The sequence below is a fragment of the Convolutriloba macropyga genome, chromosome 4 (genome assembly GCF_964194025.1).
Source record: "Convolutriloba macropyga chromosome 4, txConMacr16.3, whole genome shotgun sequence".
Taxonomy (NCBI): domain Eukaryota; kingdom Metazoa; phylum Xenacoelomorpha; order Acoela; family Convolutidae; genus Convolutriloba; species Convolutriloba macropyga.
Genome location: NC_134471.1, coordinates 928,411 through 951,889, shown reverse-complemented (window position 1 = coordinate 951,889; position 23,479 = coordinate 928,411). Strand labels below are relative to the sequence as shown.

Sequence of the window (23,479 nt, the reverse complement as noted above, 5' to 3'; positions counted from 1 at the left end):
TCGGTTTATACTTGTAGCTTGAGCAACTATTGAAAACTATTGTAAAGAAATAAATTAAATTGGCTTTAGAAAAAGAGCTATGTGACTTTACAAAACTAAACAGCGATTAAAGGCCGATTGAAATGCAATACAATGCACTATGCTTCAAACAGTACAACTGCTGCACCCTTAGACAGCTAAATGCTTCTAATAAAAAATAACGAACACCCCCCCCCCCACCTCTACATAGTCAGTGCAAAAAACCCCCCCTTTTTTTCTCAATTATAATTTCATGGGGGCTCAAATGAAAAAAAAACATGTCTTCTACCGACATACAAGAATAAAATGCAGTGACAAAAGAATGCAGCAAGAGTACATCTACTGCTGAGCAGTTAGAGTGACGTAGTTTTGAAGATTAATTAAATTCCAGAATGACAGGGCGTGTGTGTCAAACAACTGATAAAACCACATTCGTGGCAAAATAGAGCCAAGAAGCCAGCAACAACAGAGTTAGTAAAGTGTCAAGTTTGTGTTAAATTATAATTCTGTCGTAAATTGCACCATAAAATATCATTCTGATGTTTTTAAGATCTCACATCTCAGATTATCCTTGGTAGTAGCAGGTGGGGTCTATGTATTCTAACGAGTAGCGGCAGCGCGTGTCACTTAAGCTTGTGGGGCAATTGTCATTGGGGAGGGGCTACAAGCGGCTGTGTCTAAAGAGGAGATGTCTTCAAATATGGTTCGGATGACCGGTAGAATTACTTTCCAATCGGGTCTCTCCGCCTTCATTATGCTTTCCACATCCTGTAATCATAACTGACTTAAAGCAAAACACTAGCGTCGGTAGATAGCCGAAAAATAGCTCTGCATGCCCCCTTGAAACATTCAAAGCAAAAACAAACAGCGTAGATTTCCTAAAAATAGCTGAAATTGAATCCCATGACTCCAATTGGGAGTGAAATAAGCAGAAGGTAGCCTGCAGATTGCCGGAAAGTAGCCGCCGTTGACCCCAGACCGACGTGATTAAAAGAGAGGAAAATAAAGAAAAACTGACCACTGCCTATTTTTTTTCTAAGAGTCAAAAAAGAGCCCAACGCTTGCAATTCGTATGAAAGCAATTCGACCGACGTTTGTCGGTTGTTTAAGATCTTTGTTTTCGTTCATCTTTCGTGATTTTATTTATTTAGTATATGCTTTATTGGCTATTAATCCTGCTTTTCTATTGAGGCTGACAGCCAGCCAGGCCTTTATTTCTTTCAATTCTTGTCTTTTCTCTGGACTACTTCAATTTCCTGTTTACTTTTTTCGTTTTAAGACACTCAACTGAATGCAATCCAGAATTTATACAGCAATTTTACGCGAATACGGTTTAGGTTAAAAAGCAAAATCAAAAGAAATGGCACGAATCAATAAAGCCCGAGAGCCAGGACCTAATGTTTAAAGACTTAGTGCTTCAAGTTATCAAAGTTCCTTAGAGTATACTGCTAATTAGTATTAGTATTAACTTATTATCTTGCAATGCGCCATGAGGCTGAATTCACCATGTTCATTGAATCTTGCGGCCAAATTGGAACAAAATTCAATAAACATGACGATTCAGCCTCTAAATAGCAGGACAATAAGTTTAATAATTAGCGGTTACTTTGATAACTTAAAGCACTAATTATTCAAACATTAACTCTTAGCTCTCGGGATTTATTGGTTCGTCCCATTTCTTTTGATTTTGCTTTTTAACCTTAACCGTATTTGCGTAAAACTGCTGTATAAGTTCTGGATTGCATTCAGTTGATACGGTGAGTGAGTATGTCGAGTCATAGCGAAAGTTGCGGCTTCCTTAAAACAAAAAACGTAAACAGGAATTTGAAAAAGTCCTAAGAAAGAAAAATCCAGAATTGAAAGAACTAAAGGCCTGGCTATCAGCCTCACTAGGAGAAGCGGATTAATAGCCAATTAAGCATATACTTAATGAACGAATTCACAAAAGATGAACAAAAAGGAAGATCATAAACAACCTACTAACGTCGGTCGAATTGCTTTCAAACGAATGGCAAGCGGTAGGCTTCAGTAGTAGCCCGCTGTGGCTTAGAGATGCATCAGGTGGATGTGAGCGGTGCGGAGCGGGGGGTTAAGTGAGGGGCGTCGGGTTGTGGGAGAGTTCGACAGGAGCAGGGTTCAAATCGCCGGGTTGGAGGACAGTGGACGGGGGTTGGGGAGGGGGGTTGACTGAGGTGGAGGGGGGTGACTGATTGGATCTAGGAGAGCTCTTCGGTCACTTAATACCCTCCGAGCGCTCTTTCCCTTTTTGAGAACGAAAAGTCAAATGGGTCAGACAAACAATAGCACAAGCAAAAAATCGCATACGAAAGACCACAGCAATAATACGATTGCAAAAAACTTCTTTGAGAGCAAATTATATTTCTTTTTAAAATGAATTAATTTTCTTTGGGAACAAAAATTCATTTTAAAATTATTTGAAGAAATTAGCAACGCTCCAGTCACTAAATCCGAAAACATGCATGTTCAATGAACAATTAAACTACGGCACATATTACATATATATCTAGGAAGCCAACGTAGGAAGAGAACGAAAAAAATTTGGCCAAACTCCAGTATCCCTATTTCAAGCTTTAATTAGTTACTAAAGCTTCAAGCTTTAATTAGTTAATCACTGGCTCATGAAGATCCATAAACTTGGAACATGATAATAATTTTTATAAATTGCATAAAATTTTAATTTTATCATAAAATTGCTTAAAATTGAGTCATTAAAATAAAGATAACCATTCTATTAACTATGGAAACTATGCAACAGCTTATCATCAAACCTTGGAGGCGGTCCCTGGGGCCGGAAAAAAATGATTAAAAAAATTTGAAAAACTTCAAAAAATTTTTAAAAAAATATTTTTTTAAAATTGCTGACATTTAAATCTTGAAAAACATTCCATTACATTTAAAAACTATACAGTAACCTATTGTCAAACCGCAGAGGAGGTTCCTCCGCTCTTGAGGCTGGAGAAATCTAAAAACCGACAAAAATTTTTAAAAAAACTTGAAAAAATTGCAAATTTCATCAAAAAGATTCGGTAAAATTTGTCAAACTAAAAAAATGAAAACTATTCCATGGCATAAAATTTTTTCAGTAACTTATCATCAAAACCTTAAGGACGTTTTCTGGCCCTTCCATCTGGAAAGAAGTGAATAATGACAAATAAATGTAAAAAAAAATTGAAAATTTGCACGTTTTGTCAAAAAAATGCTAAAATTTGTGATGTCAAATGTTGAAACAATTCCAACACCACTAGAAACTATGCAGTAACCTAATATAAAACTCAAGAGGAGGATTTTGACACCTAGAGCTGAAAAACCTCAAAAATGACAAAAATCTTGAAAAAAAATTGTGAAAATTAGTATACAATTGCGTGTTTTCAGCGATCGGCTGTTCGTCAGTACCCACGAGGGGGGGGGGGGGGGGGGGGGGGTGCACGGGGGGGGCTGATGGCGAAGGAGGGGTGGGCAACAGTGGGCTGGGGGCAACAGTGCGTTGGGGGGTGGGGCAATAGTGGGGGGGGGGTCAACAGTGGGGGTGGAGTGTCTTCAACCTCTAGGAACCGCCCTTCACACCATAAGTATAAGTCTCCAAAACAGTTTTAGCTGAAATAGAGCTGAAAGGCTCTAAGAGCACTTAAATGCCCGCTGGCTACCTGTTTATCCCGTTTTTGAGGACAAAAAGTCATAAACGTCAGACGAAAAATCGGTCAAGCGAAAAAAAAACCGACAGGACTAATATAATTGCTACAAACTTTGCGAGCAATTGAGAGCAAAGTTTGAGAGCAATTAAACATACAAAATTTATGTCAAAATGCCGCATGTGAACAAAAAACCACATGCGAGAAAGAGTAATTAGGTTCAAACAAAAAACTAGGCCTAGAATGAACTATGAATGGATTGCGAAAACCATTTAAAAAACGATCTAAAGAAATCCAATAAAATGATCCGCATGTGAACAAAAACCATTAGCAAAAAAGCCAATTTTTGTTCGAACACCGTTTTCTCACTCTACTTTAAAATTAGAGTCCAAAAATTTCACGCCGCAAAACCACTAGCAGTGGGTAAAAGGTGCTCTCCAAGCGCATTTCAATTTTTTGAGGTATTTTTACATATTAAAAACCCCTCAAAAAATTTTCACGCACTTGTTCGAGCTCCGTCCCCCACTACTCTATATACCTACTACTTGCTTATACCCCCATTTTATTCACTACTATATATTAGCTCTATATTCAATCAAAAAATCAATAAAAACCAAAACTACATCACAGAAGAATTAGCTTATTTTAATATTATACTTATAAACATGCTCTCTCAATTGATTTCTAGTATGACCATATCTCTATCTATGAAGATAAATACATAGTCTACATTTCCTATTTCTAAATCTATATAATGATATATGTTTATAAACATTACACATACTACATGCTAGATATTGATCAGGATCAGAATAATGATATCCCAAATGTTCTATATAATCTTTCACCTTAACCATATTTTTACATACATAACAAGAATATTCTAATTCTTTACAATTATTACAACATTCTTTCCAAGACTTATTTTTATACTTATTGCCTTTCATTTTCATTTTCGAAAAATTATTTTTTCCAAAATTTTCCCTAAATAAATACAGCATGTCTCAATTAACTAATACTAGTGTCATAAACTTCTGCGACGTCTGTTATTTATCCTTTGAATCATGGAAGGGTTTATACAGGCATCAATCATACGATCTCAAACATAAGGAACTATTGGAGAAAATGTTTGAGTCTGAAGAAGAAGAAATCTTGGAGAGGGTGTATAATTCGGATGAAGATGATTATATTATGAAAACTGGGGCTAAAGCTGAAACTAAGACTAAAACTGATATTATTAAAACGAAGGATATTATTAAAACTGAAACTGGCATAGATATAGCTAAAACTGAACCATGCTGGGTTTGTGGCGATAAGTTTAAAAATCAGATTGGTCTACAAACTCACATGAATAAACACATGAGAGAAAGTGTTATCTCAACTGATCCACGAAGTGGTTACACCAATCCAAGCTTCGCAGACAATAATACTACTAAATCAAGCTTTAATCAAAGACAGCTATATATTACTAAGCCGGGTAGTTATACTAATGATATTAATGAGCCTATAGATTACATATTAGATGGGTTTAAACCATTTAAATCATATAAATATAACGTTACGGCCAATTGCTTATATAAGAAGAGAGGAGAAGAAGAGACTAAGACAACTCTTATAAACATTAGAACTGATGAATATATGACTAAAGATCATCGACTGGATCTAAACCAATGGCTAGATAATACTAGAGAAACATATGAGGGTTATGATTATGATTATGAGTTTCTTGGAATAACTGACATTCAGCTAAATATAGAAAGAACTAAACCATCATTAGGATCATATATCGAACTACCACCAAATCTAAGAACTAGAACAAAAGCTATTTTAAATATTAAAAGTAATAAATTTAATTGCTTAAGATTATGCATTTCAGCCGCATTATATCCTGTGACCCAAGATGCAACTAGAGAAAATAAGTATATTAATAATCTAGTCGATGACTGGGAATATAATGAAACTGCAAATGATTATATAACAAAAATCCAAAATAAATATAATATCAATATTTGGTTTTACAGACCTACTCAAGATAGTAACATAGCTCAGAGAAATGTTCTAACTTTGTAGAAGGTAAACATAATGTAAGAATACTAGCATGGAATGAACACTGTGCTCTAATTAAAAATGTAGAAGTATTACTAGAAAGACCCAATACAAAACATGCAAAGTTCTGGTTTTGTGATAATTGTACCTATTGGTTTAGCTCTCAATAAAAATATGAAACTCAAGAATGCTGTGTCCAAACCAAACCAAAGATTGTTTGCCCTAAGTTAAAACAAATTAAATTCAAGAATCAACATAAACAACAAGAAGTGAATAATGTTATATTTAGTGATATTGAATGTTACATGAAAGGAACAGATGAAAAGATTGGTAGCAATACATATAAGATATCTGAACATGCACCTAACGCTATTGGCTGTAGTTGGCATAGCAGACACCAATCAGGGAACCTGCTTCGCAGATCATACTTTGGTCCAGACTGCATCAAAGATTATGTTAGAGAATTATTAGAAATAGAAACAAAACATAGCATTAAGATAAACAAAGCAATACTATTCACAGAAGAAGATAAATTATATCATGATGCAAATGATATATGTCAAGATTTGTAATAAAAACTGTGTTAATAAAGTTAGAGATCACTGTCACCAAACAGGTAGATATAGAGGCCCAGCATGTAATATTTGTAACTTAAACTATAAACATCAAAACTTCATTCCAGTAATAATTCTTAATGGAAAAGGCTATGACTTCAATCTATTATTTAATGAGATATTTGAACAGAATAATAGCAGGAGAAGAATTGATATCTTGCCTAGTACTAATGGCAAAGCTAGAATGTTTAGAGTGGGTGTATTAAAGTCTATAGATAGTTACAGTTTCTTGACAATGTCTCTTGATAAAATGGCATAAGTTTATAATGTTAAAAACATTATATCCTTATGAATATTTTACAGATGAGAATAGCTATAATAATAAACTAGGCAATCTATCAATTCAAGACTTTAGATCATCACTAACAACTAAGTTACCAACCCAAGATGAAGTAGATGATTTCAATAATTCTAATAGTAATAAAACAGGTAAAGAATTAACATTGGAATATATGGAAAATGATATATTCATATTAGGACACTGCTTCAATCCATTTGTTAAGTTAAACATGAATACATATAAACTCAATCCTCTACATTATATTAATCTACCAGGCTACAGCTTCGATTGTTTGCTAAAACTTAGCAACGTTGAATTAGACACAATACAAGATAACAAATACTAAAAGACTTCATTAGTGCAATGAGAGGTGGCATATGTGGTGTTATGGGTGATTGGTATATTAGAAGTCAGAGTCAGAGTCAAAGATACATCAGGGAACCTGCTTCGCAGATGGCAGAGCATGGCGAAGCATGGACGAAGTCCCATGACCGGAGTCCTATATGGTACATCGATGCTGAAAACTTATACAGTTATGCACTAATGCAAAAGCTACAATATAAAGATTTTGAGTACTCCAACGCAACTCTAGACAAAGTATTAAATACTTCAGATGATAGTGATTACGGCTATTGGCTTATCTGTGATTTAGAATATACTAATGAATGTAAAGAGAGAACTAGCAACTTCCAACTACTACCCCATGGAAGAGAAGTAGAGAGTAATGAACTGGGATACAAACAAAGACCCCCAACTTCATCGAAAAGCAAGAAACTAATATTAGATCAGAATAATAAATATGAATACCGAATACACTATCGGATGTCAAAGTTTGTTGTTAAGATGGGTATAAAGGTTACTAAAGTCCATAGAATAATTAAATTGAAACAAGATTATATAATTAGAGACTATATTGAACTTAATACTAAAATGAGAGCAGAAGCTAAAACTGAGCCTGAGAAAGATATATTTAAGTTAATGAATAACTCATTGTTTGGTAAAAGTTGTGAGAATCCATTAAAGTATCTAGAAGCCAAGATCCTAACTAATGATTATGAAATACTTAAAGCTGTTAGTAAACCAACATGTAAAATGTAATTAGATATGAAAACTATACTCTAATAGAATTCTATAAAAAAGAGAAAAGAAATACAATATGATAAACCCATATATCTAGGCTCTACTGTATTGGAGTTAAGTGAACTCCATATGTATAAATTTTATTATGATGTACTGAAACCATCGCTAGAAGACATCAACCTTCACTATATGGACACGGCTAGTTTTATTTTAAGTTATAGTAGAGGTAATGTTGACAACGAGCACATGGACTTATCTAATCTAGATCCGCGAAGCGGGCTCCCCGATATTCCTATAAAAACCAATAATAAAGTCCCTGGCAAGTTTAAACACGAGCTAGGGAGTAAAATAATAGAAGAATTTATTGTATTAAAACCCAAAACATATAGTATAAAGAAGTATGGCGCAAAAGAGAAAAAAATAAAGAAAGTAATGGAAAGCACGAGGAATATAATTATGCTCTAATAGATTATAAGGAAAGGACAGTAGAGGAAAGTAGGATTCAAAAACTAGGAAGTTGTATGACCACAATTAAGATAAGTAAAAGAAGTGTAAGTAATTTTGATGATAAAAGATGTTATGTAATTAAAAAAAAGTTATCCCCTAGATGAGAACATGTATTTATTCAAGAGAGTTATTAAAACAATCAGCCAACAGACTTCGTCTGCGCCAAACCGACGAAATATGGTAAACCCAGCACTGATAAACAATATTAAAGAATTAACAATTAAGGAAGATAGAAAGTTTATTGAAGCCGCTATAAGATTATATAATGAACTGTGATAATTATTTTTATAAAATGACTAGGCTAGATAAACTCATAGAATTAAATAAACTACAAAAACTGAAAAGAAGAAATAGATTAGCAGATAAATTAAAACAACAAGAATATTATGGTGAAATAGAAGAATTATTTGATCCTCTAACTGAAACTTTTAATACTAATAGTGAAATACTACAAGCCCACCAGACACAAACAATGGAAGCAATCGGTGAAACCGCTTCTCGGATTGGTGAAACTGCTGCGCAGATCAGTGAAACCGGTTTACGGATAGAAGACAACACAAATGCATTGAAACCTTTAGAGTTCTCTCCCGTTCAACAAAGCGGGTTCTCTGTCAGAGAGCCTATTACATTACCAGGTCGAGAGGGCAAGTTGTTTAAACTAAGTAACGGGATGCTTGATATTCTAGCAGATATGAGAAAACAAACGAATATTCAATTACGATTAGTCCCATTTGATGCAAATGAAAATGAGTTTACAATTAATATTGTGCCCACTCGTATAACACCGAATGGTATATAACTACGAAATAACAACTATGATTTCACTAAAGGTTTCCTTATGTTTATCACTAATGAAAATGTGACAGAAAGAGACATAAAAGGCGATGAAAACAATTTCCAAGGGATATTGGTTATAAACAAAGAGGGGATACTAAAAGTAATAGATCGAAAGTTATAAGAGGATTATCAATTAGTATCGCATCACCGAGAAGAGATTCCTTTAGTAGTGAATCCACTGTTTATGATACTAATGAAGAAGAAGAAGAAGTTAAAGCTAGTGGTCTTACTAAGACTGACCCCAACAATCAGGGAACCTGCTTCGCAGATCAACGAAATTGCCATTTAAATGGTTTAGTAGAAAGACTAGAATTATTAATACTAGAAACAAAAGCTGGTCATGATGGATTATATGATGAAATGCTAGATATATCTAAGCAACTATTATCTATGAATATTATTAATCAAGAGCAATTAGATAATTTTATTCTTAACTATGGTAAATAAATAATGATGGAAAAACAACAACAACAACAACTATTAGCTAAAGAAGTATTCAGTCCTCAAATAACAAAGTTTAGAAGAGAAAGAATAATACCATTATATAAAGATGAAACACGCCCAACTGATTTAATTGATAAGTCATCTCTAAGTAAATACAATAAAAATTATAAGTTTATATTAACAGTTATAGATGTATTCACAAAATATGCATGGGCTATTCCATTAAAGAATAAATCTGGTTAATCTATAACTAATAGTTTTAAAACAATCCTATCAGAAGGTCCACAAGGTGACTCTGAACATAGAAAACCAGAAAAGTTATGGGTAGATAGAGGCAGTGAGTTTTACAATAAAACACTTTAATCTTTACTTAAAGAACATGAAACAAAACTATATTCTACTTATAATGATTTAAAGGCTGTGTTTAAAGAGAGATTTAATAGAACATTATTACACATAATTAATAAACCAATGTTCATCAATGGTGATGTTAATTGGGTAAATATATTGAATGATGCAGTCATAACATATAACAATAACATTCATTCAACAATTAATATGACACCAGTTGATGCCTCTTATAATCCCGATAAGGTTAAATACTCATTCATTTATAGGAATATTAAACCTAAACTTAAAGTTGGTGATTATGTTAGAAATGCAGATAAACGTAACATCTTCTCTATGGGATACACTTCTAACTGGAATAGAGAGTTGTTTAGAGTTAATGAGATTTTAAAAACACAACCACCAACTTATAAGACAGAAGATATGAATGGAGAGATAATAGAAGGTAAGTTTTATAAACAGGAATTATTAAAATCCGAGTTTGACTTTGAATCTAATAATAAAGTTTTAGAATCATTAAATATAAATCTTTCTGTAAATAAATACAAAGATGACAGATACAATGATGAGAAATAGATTCAATCAGGCTAAACATCAATCAACATCAATATCAAAATCAATGAACAACTTAACACTAAGTAAGGCTCATGGTTTATTCCTAGAAGATAATAATAATATTGACATGAAAGATACTGATAAAATTACAAATGTACATCCTCCGTTAGATGAAAAAGATGTTGTTAATAAAGATTATTGATAATAACTTATTATCTTCTATTAATAAAATAGATATTTTAAGTAAAAACATAACTGAACAAGGCGGCTCGTTAATGTGCGTTCGCACATGATGTTCCGACCCGAGCTCATCTACATTTTTGACTAAAATGTCAACCAAATCAAGAGATAACAAAAATAGATGTTTGAGTTTAAAACAATCGTTACACATTCTATCTACTAATTGAATTACTAATGCCATGCTTCATTACAGCACCAACGTGACCTGACATTGAAGAGACTAGAAAAAAAATAGCACCAACAAAATTTTGGCGGCAAAAAATGAATATCTAAATTTAAAAGCACCTGGTAACAACGTCAAAATGCAGTCAGATAAAACCTTAACTACACAAGTTTACCTTTTACTAACTATACAGCAGATGAAAAGTTTTCTTAACGAGACTAGGTAACAAGCCGACAAAAAGAACGAACAGTGAGGCGAAACTTAAAAATTAATCAACATTTTTTGCACCAAGAAAATTCAAAAATCTTAAAAAACATTGGTTTTTAATAAAAAAATCCTTGATAAATTACTAAAAAGTCATTACAAAACCAAAAGCACCCGTCTGTGGTCAGACTATGCCATAGAAACAAACTAAAGAGAAACTCAAAAAATTACAAACGATTTGCGAAAACACAAACCTTTGCTACCATTAAAATCAATAGCTATCATCTGAATATGTATTTTTAATTCAGTTGTTATTTCTGCTATTTCAGTTGAAGGATTTATACTGAAAGATTAAATAAGTTTACTTGGGCCACATTTAAAAACCATTGGGATCTGTTATTACGCGATTGTTCTGAAGGAAGAGAAAAAGAAACGCAAAAAATGGCCATTCAATAAACGTTCAGAAAAACGAAACAACAGTGGCACATAATATCAATATATATGTTATTTCTTGAAATACACGAAATTCGATGGGACATCTGATTGATGAATAGAAGTTAAATTTGACGAAAGGAACCTATTCGCTATATACTGAATGTTTCGAGCAACATCATTCATTCAGTCCTCAATTACAAGCCTATGAGATCTGTGAGCAATTTACGGCTACCTAAAGAACAAAAACAGCGAATTCAGGAAAAAAAATTGAGCGACAAAAGGGTCGAAGGCATTAAAAAAATGAACTTTTCACTAAACACTCTTCAATTTTAAATTAATTTTTCAGGAGCAATGGGAAAACCTTTTTTATCAATATAATTTCAAAAAATCAACAAATATAAACAAATACATTAGACGCACGAAAATTGCGGGAAAACACGTATTATCAACGCCATTAAATTCATTAGCCTTCAACGGAAGCCAGTATATACAATAAATGATGCCTCGAGGGGACAATAAGTTTTTTTGCCAATCGTATTTCATCAATAAGACCTTACAACAAGTTAATGACTATGAAAACAACAACAGAGAGAGGCAAAAACCACAAATTCAGTAGAAAAGTGCCTGAAGAAAATGTCGAAGCAACTCAAATCATAAGCTCTTCCCTGAAAACTTTATTTATGATCCGTTGAACTTCTTCCCTAAACCAATAGGGACTCTCAGCAGTAAGATGATGTGATAAGATTTCAAAAGGATCGAAAAACAAAATAAAGTACCCAAAAAAAATATGAATTCTCGTGGCATTGATGTTTTAAAACTAATAGGTAGAAGATAAAACCGCTAACCAGATTAATTTTGGCTATAGTAGAACGGAAATGGATTCTGTTAGAACCAACAATGACCAAGAGTATTCACGAAAAAAAATTAGGAATGGTTGAATTTCAAAAAAGTTTCGAAAAATTATTTTTAAACCCTTAACAGCCAGTAAACTCAATCTTTCATCGGAGCTCAATGACGATGCTCAGATATAACCCATAGGGAGGAAAATGATGTCTGTCATGCATAGATAGTTAAAAAGACATCACAATAAGTCTTATGACAGAAAACAATAACAAAAACAGCAAAAACTAAAATTCAGTAGAAAAATGCGAGAAGAAAGTGTCGAAGACAATTAAACCATTAGCTATTCTCTGAAAACTTTCTCTGTGATCCACTGAACGTCCTCTCTAAACCAATTGGATTACAATAATCTTTGGATAATGTGATAAAGAGTTCAAAAGTGACCAATAATTCAAAAAATCCAAAAAAAAAATTTAAAAAAATTGAAATCTTTGTCATTGAAGTCATATAACCAATAGCTAGAAGATAAAACAGCTAAACAGAATATTTTTAGTCGCAGTAAAAAGCAAGCGGGTCCAGTCAATACTGAAACTCACTAACAGTTCAAGAAAAATTTAGGAATTGTTATTGTTCAAATAAAATTTTCGAAAAATGATTTTTATTTTAACAGACATTAAATTCAATAGCTTTCAACGGAAGTCAATAAAAACGCTCAAAGATGCCCCGGTGGCAGTACATTTATGTTTGTCATGCATAGGTATTCATTATGAGATCACAGTAAGTATAATGACTATTAAAACAACAAAAAAAAAACAGGAGAAAACCAAAAAATCAGTAGAAAAGTGCAAGAAGAACGTGTAGAAGCCATTTAAACCATAAATTTTTGTTTAAAATTTTTATTGGTCATCCACAGAACATCGTTTTTAAGCTAATGGGAACTGTCAATATTTGGATAATGTGATAAGATTTCAAAAGTAACCAATAATACGTAAAAATCCAAAAAAAAATTTTAAAAAATTGAAATTTTTTGTCATTGAAGTCATATAACCAATAGATAGAAGATAAAACCGCTAACCAGTTTAATTTTGGTTGCAGTAGGAAGGAAGAGGGTGCTCTCACCCCTGGACTGACTTACAATTCACTATAATAAGATTATGATTCTTTAATATTCAAAAAAAAATTCGAAAAATTATTTTTTAAGTCTTAACAGCCATTAGCCGCCCCCTCAATGAAATAGACATGTTCACTTAATGCTCATTATGGAACATATTGCACTGTTAGTCAATGAATCCCTACCATAGGACTCCAAAAAAATAGTAAAACTTCAAAAAGAAATTCAAAATTTCATTCAAAATTACGAAAACTCAGAATCGAAGCCAAAAAAAAACATGAGCAATTCCTTGAAATCGACGTTTTTTGTTCATTGCGCTTCATTCGACTATAAAGGAGTTTTGTCATTAATAGAACGTCGATATAAAATGTGACTTGTCTCTAGGTGACTTAAAAAAGCAAAAAAGAGAAAAGTTTTATTAAAAAAAGGGCTCTCAATTAGAGTTCGATTTTTTTTTGATAGTGAACTTCCCTATGAGACCAGAACTAGTCTTTCTATCGCCTTGCATTCAACTTTTACGAACTCAAAATTTATTCTTTTTATAGAAATTTGAATTAATGTTTTCATAAAAAAGATCTTAGTTTGAAGAAAATTGTACTAAAAGTGAACAATCATGCTAAAGATCCCATTGTTCACACAAAACTTCAATCCTCGATAACTCCTCGAAAAAAACGAAATTCAAAAAAATCTTTTTACTTTTGAATTCTACGCTGGACCAGCTTTTTAATGATACCACTCACATTTCTCTACGACGAATATATCGATCGGCCAAAATTCACTGAACAAAAAAAAAACCCATTTGAGTATATAGTTCCTTCCCCCACAAGTGGGGTCGGAACAACTAAGAAAAAGTAAATTTGAAGAAGCTACAATTGGCCGACTAAATGCAAACATTATTGGTTTGCCATCATCTACAATCAATGGAGATACAGTATGGATTGATGGTGATACAGTTGAACTAGTGTCTCTTAACTCATCTAATATATCCATATTAGCCAATAAGTTAACTGAAGTTGAAACTAATATTGTTCATTTTGGCAACAAAGTTTCCGCTGATACCATTTCTAAATATAATGAATTAAAACTGGAGTTTGACAACAATAAGTTTAATCAGTCAATTACCAATATTCAATTGGGTGATGCATGTGTTGATAGATGGAGGGGTTTAAGAGAAAACCATATTTTAATGATGAAGATAGTTATAAAATATATAATATCTATATTATTAGAAAGTAAGTTAGTAGACAACAAAGAACAAGCAAGACTAGAGATGCATTATGATTTTAAAAAAGAAGATATAATGAAAGATATTGAGAGTTATTTTACTAATGAAAATGACCAATTCAACAGCACCGAGTGAGAGATTACTATATCCAGATCTGTCTTCAGTATCAGAACGATTAATCCGCGAAGCGGCTGAGAAACAAATAAAAGAAAAGATTCAAGCCAATAATAAATTTAACAACAATATTAACATTATAAAAGATATTAGAAATTATTATGAAACTGAAACTAATAACTATAGTAAGAAGTTAAGTAGATATAAAAAAAATATTAACGTAGCTGAGATAACAGAAATACTATTATCATCAATAGCAACAACGGCAACAACATCAGTTGCATTAACAGGTATAGGATTACCTTATTCTATACCAACAGCTTTTGCTACAGCAACTGTTTGTGGTTCATTATCAAAAACAATACTAAAATAAGAAATGAAATTACAAAGTATTCACAAATGTATATTTTAAGTAAACAGTTTAGCGACAAGTTTAATAAACTATATACTAAATCAATGAATAATAACAAAATAGATAATGATGAGTATAATGAATTAGTTAAGGTATATGAGGATTATAAGAAGAATTGGCGAAGCCGCAACTCCGTTGATAAAAAAAAGTTAAGTGTTTTTTTAGATTAAAGCTATTAGTGCTAGTATTAACAATATTTTTAGTAATAATAATATTAGTATTAATATATATAGATAATATTAGAGGTAGTCTTAGTCTTAGTTATACCCATGACCATAGTTATATTTAAACTCTAATTAATTAATTATCTTTTCTTTGTACCTAAACCTTGTATAAACCTCTTCCTTTTTGTACTACCTTTATACCCTCGCCAGTAGTTGCAAATTTAATTAAATCAGGTGTGGCCGATAAAGCAGCTCTAGGGTTTCTACTTGCAGTGGCACTTCCTATTTTACTTGCTATTTCTAATGCTCTTACTGGATTATTAGCAACTTCCTTTCCAAAGTTAACAGTAGCTTTACCAACACTTTTAAAGAAATCTTTCAATACCTCAGCTTCTATTGTTGCATCAGATACTGTCATTGACTTATTCCTTCTACATTTAGTGCAGTATCCTCTTAACATCTTGGCACCTTTTGAAGTAATAGCTCCACTTATATTATTAGTACCACTATAATGTTTGCCAACAACACAATAAGAATTAGTTTTGAACTTATTTAAAAGACTCATTTCAATATATAAAAAATAATGGAAGTTAAAAAGTATAATCCCTTTGTTGTTATTAAACCTAAGCCTAAGCCTAAGGTTAGGCCCAAGGCTAAGATTAAGCTTGAAGCTGGAGGCTTATCTCTAGAAAATAAAAAGAAACTAAATACTATTTATGCTAGGGGTGTTGTTAAGACAAGTAAGAAATAGTTATAATTATAATTATCAGGAACTGCTTGGCTTGCCACGGACGAATTCCGTTCACAGATGATTATAGCTAGAGATATATCTAAAAGAATGACTAGGGCCATAGTTATAATTATAATTATGATACTATATCAACCATCTTATTTCCATCACTATTGACACTAATAACTTTTCTAGTTAAAACTAATGCATGACATATAACATCTGCAACTGCAGCACTAAATTTAAAATTAAGTTGTATTGGTTGTGGACCTATATGATCACCTTGATTTCTAGTATTGAATACATATATTCTATAATTACTTTTGAATGTTCTATGATTTATATATGGTTTTATATTATGTGGTAGCCCCTTATAATCTTTAATAAAGCTAACAATCTCTTTAAAAGCCTCATTATAATTATTAGTACCATAATTAATATTCATTCTATCCTCGGGATAAAATTCACTACCAATCTTACAATAACATTCAGTAACATTCATTATATCAAATGTACTTGCATCATGAGTTTGTTCATTAGCATTATTATTTTCAAAACCAACTATAATATATTGCAGTCTTTCCATACCACTTTCCCTACCTAGATCAAACACGAAGTTAGTAGCATTGGGTAGATTCTTATAAAATGTCTTTCTTTCATAATAACCAAAGTCTACACTATTCTTTTAAACCCTTTTGCACAATAATTCTATTGTCATTACTAGGATCAATACTAGGTACACACCATGATATATCTCTAATTTCTATATTAGCATCATTAGCAACTGCACCAGGATTAGCATTAATTCTATATAGAGCTCTATCAATATTATTTCTTTTTAATATTAGTTTAATTCCTAAACCATATATAATCTTTTCTAAATCATTTACAAAACCAAATAGATCACTCATCTCAATCATCATATACATATGACCTCGTTTTGCAGCCATAAGGTCAACTTTAAGTTGACTATCTCTATTACCTTGATTTCTAACAAAACCACTCTCATATTCATCATCAGTACTAGTTAATAACTTATACATCAATAGATTAGGATGACAATGATCTATATATTCAATGGTCCTACCACCACTAGTTTCAAGCTTAACTGAACTATATAATGCAATCAAACCATAATTAACTAATCTGATATTAGCATCATTAGCAAATACACCACCAGCAATATCTAATACCACAAACTCTATCTCTAGATATGAATCACGCAAATTTAAATGATTCTCTTCTCTATTGAGAATGATATTAATATTAGTATTAACAGTATTCATTGTTGCTAGATTATTAGGTTTATATTTTATAATCTTACTTTTGTGTATATCATTATATTATAACCTAAGTTGTATCCAAATTAAAATCCATTTTTATAATCCGAAAAATTAACTTTAACTATAACTAAAAATATAATTATAACTATAACTATAATTATAACTATAAATATGACTATGACCAAAGCTATAATTATAACTATAAATATAATCTAATATTTGAATATAAAAATGACAGACAATCTAATTCTATATGAACTACAAAAGATACATGAAACGCTAACTAAAACTAAAGAAGAGCATACACTTAACTTTAGAATGATAAAGCCAACAGAAAAGTTTAACTTTAATGAACCTATACTTAATACAAAATTAGGTTTAATTAGATTTTCTGTTTATAATTCGGTATTTATTGTGAATAGAGGGAATAATCAATTCTTATATAGTGATAACGAAGCAATTACACCAGGTGCATATGAATTAACTGAAATAGCAGAATTAATAAAAGGAGAAACTAATGGTAATGTTATAATAGAACCCGATAAGAATACAATGAAAGGTTTAATGGAAATAAAACAAGGTGCAATTAACTTTGATGTAGAAAACTCAATAGCCTCATTACTAGGATTTAGAAAAGCAGTTTATAAACAAGGTAAATATACATCTCAGAAAATTGTTGATATCATGGGTTTTAGTACTATTAACATTCATTATAATGTGATATCTGGTGTTAAAGATAATGGGAATGACACAGACATACTATATACTTTTACTCTAACAGAACCACCAGGTTAATTGATAAATATTATACCAACTAATATCTTATATCAAAATGTAACTTGAGATAGAATAGAATATATAGAGTTTCATATTAAAGATGAGCATGCAAGACCTATAGACGTTAATGGTGATGTATTAAGTTTTACTTTACATCTGACGTAGTCAGCGGGGCGAAGCCCCATCTGGTGTAACAGCTAGGCAAAGCCTTGTTTTATTATAATCAAAACACATTTGAATAAGTATTTTTTCCTTAAAAAATGTTTGGTATTAAATGTGATGAATGTAAAAATAAGTCCTGGGCTCAAAGTTGTAATTGGTGTCAGGGTAATCCATATCAATGTTTTGTATGTAATAGAGTTATAACATATAGAGATAAACATGATCATTTACTAGAACATTTTAATAATCCGATCAATATCTAACATGTAGAAAGTGTAAACTATATAAACATATCTCTCAGTATAGATTTAAACAATTCTATTGTAGGTTATGTACAAATTCACAGATTAGTATAGTTATAAATTAAAATTAAACATAAATAAATAATTATAAATAAATAAATGTATAATTATAAACATAACTATACCATATTCACAGATTAGTATAGTTATAAATTATAATTAAACATAAATAACTACAAAACTCTCGGATCCCAATTAATTCTTAGTTTACCATTAAAATTTTTATTTTTAGTTAAATCAATGACAATATAATTATAAGGCTCTTTCCATACCTTATTACATATATTAGCAAAATCGTTATAACTAAATTCAACATTATTAAAGAAATCTTGATATATAGATATGAGGACTTTACCTCTTTGTTCAAATAAAATAAATAGATTACAATTCTCTCTAACACTCTGTCTATCTATTGTGAATAGATTTTGATTAAGATATATCATATTGCAGTTATTATGTCTACCCCTACAAAAGTATTCATTAATAACTTTCTTTAAATCTTGGGGTAGTTTATCGGTAGATGGTAAATCTTTTATATCTTTAAAAAACTCGACAACTGCTTTTGGGTTTATTCTCTCTAAACCCTGATATTGATCACCAGTAGGTCCAATGATGTATAGCTTATCAAAATATATACTAGCCAGAATTATTTTTTTAAATAAGAATGTCTTACCACATTCACTAGGACCAGATATTATACATTTAAAGTTCTCTGGGAGTGTAGCTTCAGTAATTATATTATCATCATTTAGCCATGATTGTAGATCTTCATTTATGTTTATAGAGATATTATTACTAAGACATTCTTTGTTGTTAGGTTTACCCCTTTGATGTTTTTCACCAAATAGATATATAAAATTATCTCTATCATTACCATTATAATTAAAATTATCATTATCATTATCTTATCTTTATCATTAACATTATCATTAGCATTAACATTATCATTAGCATTATCATTATCATTATTAGTAAAGCTACTTCGTAGATCATTATCATTATCTTTATCATTAACATTATCATTAGCTTTATCATTAACATTACAACCCAAACAAAAACACTCATTATATATTTCAGGACATTTAACTTGATTAACTAGAATATTCAAAGCACTTTTAATTCTAAATCCTCTATCAATAAGATAGATCATATATAAACAATAAGCCCCAAAATAAGATTCATCATATTGTTGCATTCTCTCATTAGAGCCTAGATCAATATATTCTTCTAAAAATAATGGTGGGGTCTCAATACCAAAACTATCAAAGTAATACACAGGACCACCTTCTCTTCCTATAACTAAAACCCAATGCGTACCATCAGTTGGATGTAAATTTACAATAATGTTGAAGTTAGTTTCACTTGTGTTAACTGGAGTCGTTATTTAAAATTATACTTAGATCCGCCAAGCGGTTACATTGATCAAAACCAAAACCAAGACCAAAACCAACAGCAAGCTAAAAAAATAATCATTGTATGTAAAGATGATAGAGATTGGATAGATCCTGAGACTGGCGAGTTTTATATTGAATTTAATGTGATATAAATATGATCACATCAAGTCCAAATTCAAAGATAGCGTAATTGTTCTTGATGATATGGGCGATAAGTTAAATAAGGATATGGCTTATTATTTCACAGAAGGAAGACATTATAATATTCAAATGATTGTAATGTGTCATAAACCAGCTCAAATAATTAATACAGCAAGAATGAGTTGTCATACTATTTATTTAAAAACTTATAATGGAGCTGATCTATTTAAAAATTTTAATGAAATTTATAAATGTGAACATAACTTCAATAAAATAATTAGTGAATTAAACAGCAACTATTATAATTGTACAGATGGAATGTCAGATGAACTTCGTAATGGTATAATTAAATATAATAGGAAAGAGAAAACCTTTATTATTATTGATAAGAATAGAACTATATTATATGACCCGAGAGTTGGTTTCCTTGATTTAAAAGCTCTTAGTTTAAAAGATGAATTAGAAAGAGAAGATATAAATAAACTTACAGAATATATGAAACCACTCATGATTAATGCCACGGATAGAAATGTTATTAATCACGATAACTATATTCTATTTTAATAAACTTGTTAAATTAAATAATATTAAAATACAGAATGATGTTCTAACACAAGAAATGGTTACAGGAAAAGGTATAAAAAATTTTTCAACTATTGGTGGAATTATAAGCTCAGGTTTAATTATAATTAGTCATATTTATCCCGATTTATCAAGAAATGCTGGGGGTATAGCAATGGGAGCAAGCACAATGTTGAGTAGAGTAAGTACATTGGTTAACTATGGATATGGAGAAGAGTTGGATAATGATTCACGAAGTGGCTTTGCCAATCCACAAAATACGATACAAGAAGAATATATAAATGAAGAGGATGGGATTTTAAATAGAAAGGGGGGAAAGTATTTAAGCAATCTATATGAATATAATGAAGGATTTAGAGATGAGATTATAAATTTTATTAGAGATAAAAAAAATTAAACCTTGAAGTGATTTTAGATAGAAGATATAAAACTAATATGCTCAATATGACGGGAAAGAAATATTTAGCTGAGTATATCACATCTAAAGATAATACTAAAGATATAATTGAAATCTTGGCTAGATATTATTTAAGTGAAACTGTTTCGCAGATTTTACCCCATCATAAATGGTTATAAAATGTTTAGAGTGTAATCATAAATGTGGAGCTCCCTTTAATCTAGCTTTTCATTATTCAATATGCAATGAAGATAAAATTGGTAAATTGTGTGTGGTGATAAAATATTAAGCGGTATTTGCATAAAAACTAATTGTTCTTTTAAAGATGAATCTGGATATAGTCCTAGTATAGACTCTACCTCTAATCCTCGCTCTAGCCCTAATCCTAGCTTTAGCTCTAGCTCTAGCCCTAATCCTAGCATTGATCCTAGCCCTAATCCTAAAGTTATAACTAGATGTTGTAATAGATGTAATTATGTAAAACCACTAACCAATTTTGATAAAAGCAAGTATACATGTAGAAATTGTACTCCTACTAAAGTTAGTTGTCTATATTGCCCTTCTATTGTGAGATATGATGGAATGAAAGCTCATGTAAAAAGACAACATCCAGATGTGGATATACCTAAAGGATTTACTAGAAATCTGCGAAGCAATTACAATGATCTGACCCCCAATCCTATTATTACACAAAATGAAGAAAGTTGTTCATGTAAATATTATAATTTTGTCTCATTTCTTATCAATAATGGGAAAAATATAGAAAAAATAAAAGAAAATATAAATTTATTAAAGAGCATAGATAATTTAAAAAAAATTATTAAAAAATTTAGATAATTTTAAAATTTAATTAAAAAAGAGGGAAATCACTCTTTAAGCGCGAAAAATAGTGATTTTGTACTGGGGCATCACTCCGATAGGGGCGATTTTGCTCTTAAAGAGTGATTCGCTCTTAGAAGAGGGATTTCGCTCTTATTTTGAAATTTGCTTTATTTTTTCAATAAATTATTAAATTTTGCTATTACTTTGGGTTTTATCTTAATTATGACTTTTGAACAAGTAATAAAAAAAACGAGGATCTTAATATTATATAAATATTAGCAAAATTTAAAGTTTATAAAAGAGTTAAGCTGGTTTTTTATTCAAGTTATCCACGAAGTGGTTACACCAATTTTCGCAAGTTGGTTTTACGTGCTTTTTACACGGTCTCACTAGTTTTATACTAGTATTTGGGGACGTCCACTGGAGTCAGTGGGGATTTGCGAAGCAGTTTCACTGATAGAACCCAAACTATCCGTCTGATAACAGATAATTACCAGCTTAACTCGACACTAGTGGTTTGCACTAAGTGAGATAAGAAATGATAGATTTTGAGTGAATATAAAGGTAATATGTAGTAGTGGATAAAACAAGCTAATATATATAGTAGTGAATAAAATGGGGGTATAAGCAAGTAGTAGGTATAGAGAGTAGTGGGTGGAAGGTGCTCGAACAAGTGCATGAAAATTTTTTGAGGTGTTTTTATAATGTAAAAATAGCTCAAAAAATTGAAATGCGCTTGGAGAGCACCTTTTTACACACTACTACCACTCGCTGTTTCGCTCCATTTCCTGTTTCAGCGTGACCAAAATCAATGCTCCAATTTGACTTCAAAAAGCATGAAAATGTGCGAACAGGTCTTAATAAAAGACAGCACCCCAATGCATAGCAAATTCAAGTCGCTCGAGAGCAACTAAAAAGTTGAATTAAAATCCATGGGATTGTAAAAAGGTAAGCGCCTAAATAATAGCCTCTGCAGCTATTCAAATATAGCAAAACCCCTTCAATTTAATTCCTCGGGCTTTGTCCGACTAGCACGTCTCTTGATAATAAAAAACATAGCCGGCAGATTGCCGGAATAACTGCGAAAGAATAGACCTGCGTGCCATATAATAGAGATAAACAGATCCAGATCTAAATTGAAAAATCGACGCCGCTCAAAAAAATAAGTAAAAAACATTCAGCGATAAATTAATAAAGCTTGTTAAAATTCATTCCGCAGAAGCCTCTTATTAGGGACCTTTACTGCACAAATGAGTTCCTTTGACCTTAAACAAATACAAACTAAACTTAAGTTTTAAAGTGCAAAAGTCATTTTATTGAGTGAGGTAAGTCACGTATGATCAAAATCTAATCACGCAAGTAACCTAAAAACTTTTGCTAAAGCGAGTAAGAAATGACGTCACGCCGTTAGTGAGAGGAAGAAGTCATTCAGAAAATTTGAATGCTTTGAAGACTTTTTCAGCTTTGCTGTGTGAACAAATGTAAAACGAAAAAAGAGCGTCAGACGACGAAACAAAAAAAACCAAGAGCACCGCAATATAGCTTCGCTCAGCTTACAGCTTCGCAGCTATAATAATAATTTTGGTCCCTGAAGTCAACTTA

The 23,479-nt window shown here is 31.3% G+C and overlaps 1 protein-coding gene across 1 annotated transcript in view; it reads right to left on the bottom strand.

Annotated features, from left to right (window-relative positions):
• Nucleotides 1-279: 279 nt before the first annotated feature.
• The window catches only part of LOC142337399 (uncharacterized), a 69,140-nt gene continuing 45,940 nt past the window's right edge, over nt 280-23,479 (bottom strand). The window contains exon 17 of the mRNA XM_075386567.1: nt 280-786. Coding sequence (XP_075242682.1) covers nt 646-786 — 141 coding nt within the window. The 3' untranslated portion in view covers nt 280-645. The remainder of the gene's footprint in view (nt 787-23,479) is intronic.